This window comes from Octopus bimaculoides, chromosome 5 (genome assembly GCF_001194135.2).
Source record: "Octopus bimaculoides isolate UCB-OBI-ISO-001 chromosome 5, ASM119413v2, whole genome shotgun sequence".
Classification (NCBI taxonomy): domain Eukaryota; kingdom Metazoa; phylum Mollusca; class Cephalopoda; order Octopoda; family Octopodidae; genus Octopus; species Octopus bimaculoides.
This window is the reverse complement of record NC_068985.1, coordinates 4,652,259-4,655,102: the sequence shown is the minus strand read 5'-3', so window position 1 is coordinate 4,655,102 and position 2,844 is coordinate 4,652,259. Positions and strand designations below refer to the sequence as shown.

General features: G+C 36.8%; 1 protein-coding gene across 1 annotated transcript in view; it reads left to right on the top strand.

Annotated features, from left to right (window-relative positions):
* Positions 1–2,528, top strand: part of LOC128247888 (uncharacterized) — a 35,995-nt gene extending 33,467 nt beyond the window's left edge. Inside the window, exon 11 of the mRNA XM_052968120.1 lies at positions 564–2,528. Within this exon, the coding sequence (XP_052824080.1) occupies positions 564–837 (274 nt within the window). The 3' untranslated portion in view covers positions 838–2,528. The remainder of the gene's footprint in view (positions 1–563) is intronic.
* The last annotated feature ends 316 nt before the right edge of the window (positions 2,529–2,844 follow it).

The following is a 2,844-nucleotide window of genomic DNA, read 5'->3' as shown; positions in this document are numbered from 1 at the left end:
TTTTCATCTTCTTTGTAGTTGTTTCTCGTTTAGGATCAGCATTAGACTAGGTAGGCTGCAGTTTGCCTTTCAGATCGCTAGAAAAGTAAGACACTCTATAAAGGTTGGCACCTCTTCCTGGGAGACTTCTGGTTTGTTTGTCTTTTATCTGGGCTCATTTTGTGTGTGTGTGTGTGTGTGTGTGTCCGCACTCTGCTTTTTCTCTTAATATTTCCCCAACCTATTCTAGCTTTCTGAATCAGTTCAAGATAGTAAGAATGGAACTGCCGCTTGTAACCATTTCTGTGCTGGAGGTGGATCCTCCACTCTCCTCCTGATTCTTGACCGTGGTCGGTCTCTGGTGGTTGTGGTACAATAGATGAGACACTTTTATGTTTCCATTCTACTTATTCTTGAAACTGCCACTGTTGATGCCCTGGAAACAAGCACAGCAGCTGCCATAGACTTCTGCTCTTGGAGAGATGTAGTTGTTGTTGTTGTTGTTATTGTCCACCGTCCTCTTTTACTGTTGTTGTTTAAAATCTAATTATCATTGAAAATCTAATTATCATTGCACATTTCAGAGACCGACCTTTCAAGCCAGAATATATGGATAAAGAGCTGAGGTATACTTTTCAAGATCGCATGGACGAGAGATGCCCTGTTGGGAAAATGCACTTCTATCTTCGAGATTTTTACACAAATATATATAACAAGGAAGACAGAAAAGCAGCAGAAGAAGCAGAAAAAGCAGCAAAAGTAGCAGCAGCAGCAGAAGCAGCAGAAGTAGCAAAAATAGATAAAATATTAAGAGATGCAGTAGCAGAAGCAGGAAACGAGATGGAAGTAGACATTTGATTGCCTTTTTTTTTCTCAATCCCACTTTTATTAAAACAAAGTTTGAATAACATCTAAATCTCTTACTTTTTTAACATTATTTTTTCATTGTAATCAATAGAGTTTATATAAAATGAATTATTTACAAACTAATATAGAGGATTATTATACCCTTTTACTCATTTTAGCCATGTGGCTGCGGTCATGCTGGAGCACCACATTTTACAAAGTATTGTGTTGAATCAAAAGCTTTGCAATATTTTAATGCCTTATTTGCTTTTTTCATCGAGTTACAGCAAAGGCAGCCTAACATTCAAAGTGGAGGCTATCATGCTGCACCATCTGAAGCCACTTTTCTGCCAGTTCTTTGATTCCATGTTGATACCAGTTCTTGTCTTTCAAGATAAAGAATTCCTTCAGTGAAGTTTCCTCCTAATTTTGGTTGATGAAGCATTGTAAGCAGCAGGAGCCATAGAGGGGAACAAGTAATAATCCAAGGGGGATAGTTTTCTGTAACCCTGAGGGAGATAGCTTAAGCACACACATGTAGCCCTCATGTGTTCAACTAAATAAATCTTTCACTAACACATCCTGGGTCTCTGTTAATTTTTTTGTGTATAGCTTAACTAAAGCTATACTATAAAGATTAATATTCAGCATAACTTATTCTCTCGGTATATTTCTTTACTTGCTTTCAAGTCCAGTCTACTTCTTCCTCTTTGTGCAATAGAAGAATCTTCCTGTTGTGAAATAGCTGTATGTGTTAACGGTTTGCAAGATGCATCACAGAGATAATATCCTTACTCTTTTTTGTGGATTATTTTACACAATAAAGTGAGCATTTTTAGCAGAATATTCTATGTTAATAGATGAAAGATAGCAACACTAATTTTTATGTTTAATTTCTATTATAAATTCATTTTTAAAGTACCAATTATTTCTGAAATGACAAAAAAAAAAAAGTTAAATTCAGAACTGTATCAAAATCAAAAAGATATGTATTCCATTTCGTTATAGATAATTAAGGAGAAATCTAATTAGGGTGAAGGCCAGTTCTCCCAACATTCTCTGAACACCATAATTAGAAGGGGCCTTGACATGACTGGAGCTGGGTCTTAACTGTGGGGATGGTAAAGCACTCCAGCAGATTAACCCTCTTTCCATACAAGGGAGTCAGACATCTAATCTGAGACATGACATGCTGCGACAAGCTCTTCAGCTCCAGTCTGCAAACTCACCTGAAATGCAAAGGAGAGAAAAATAAACAAATACAGGAGCCTGGCCGGCTGCTATCAGTTTGTGTTGCTTTTCTGTCAAAATCTTGAGTGTCCTCAAACTTCACATTGTCAGTTTCCATAGCAGGGTCAGGATGGCTGTAGCCATCTGGAGGTGGACCCTGTGAAGTGCAGTAGCTGTTGTAGTGGTTGTCACTAGCCATTCTTCACAGCAGCATCTTTGTGGTCATGACCATGAGGTATGGCTGGGTGTGCCCATTGCTCCCACCCCACTGTCTTCTACTGCTTGATCCCCACCCTCTTTCTTCATTTTCTTTGTTACCTTGGTGAGATGGTTGTGGGGTTTTTTTCTCGATGATTTGATTTTTTTGTACTTTTAGTGTTATTTTTCTTTTGTTCCTATAAAAATATGTTGTTAATAAAAAAGTTTACATCAATTAAAAATACAAATAAAATTTTAAAAAAGCACCACATGAATTTTAATGTTGATTGTTTATATATCTGTTTTCTTTTGAAGTGTTATTTCTCAATAAGTTGGAGTGTTAAAATGATAAAATATTTAATACCAGAAGAATTTTTATCAGAGAATATTCTCAATTGTAAGTTTATCTCTATAGATTGTTGGTTCCCATCCTTTTCACTACCAAGGACCCCTTTTATTTAAATGAGTTTTTCACATGGACCCCTTTTAATATGCTTATCCTTAAGTATACATATCATCATCATCGTTTAACGTCCGCTTTCCATGCTGGCATGGGTTGGACGATTTGACTGAGGACTGGTGAAACCGGAT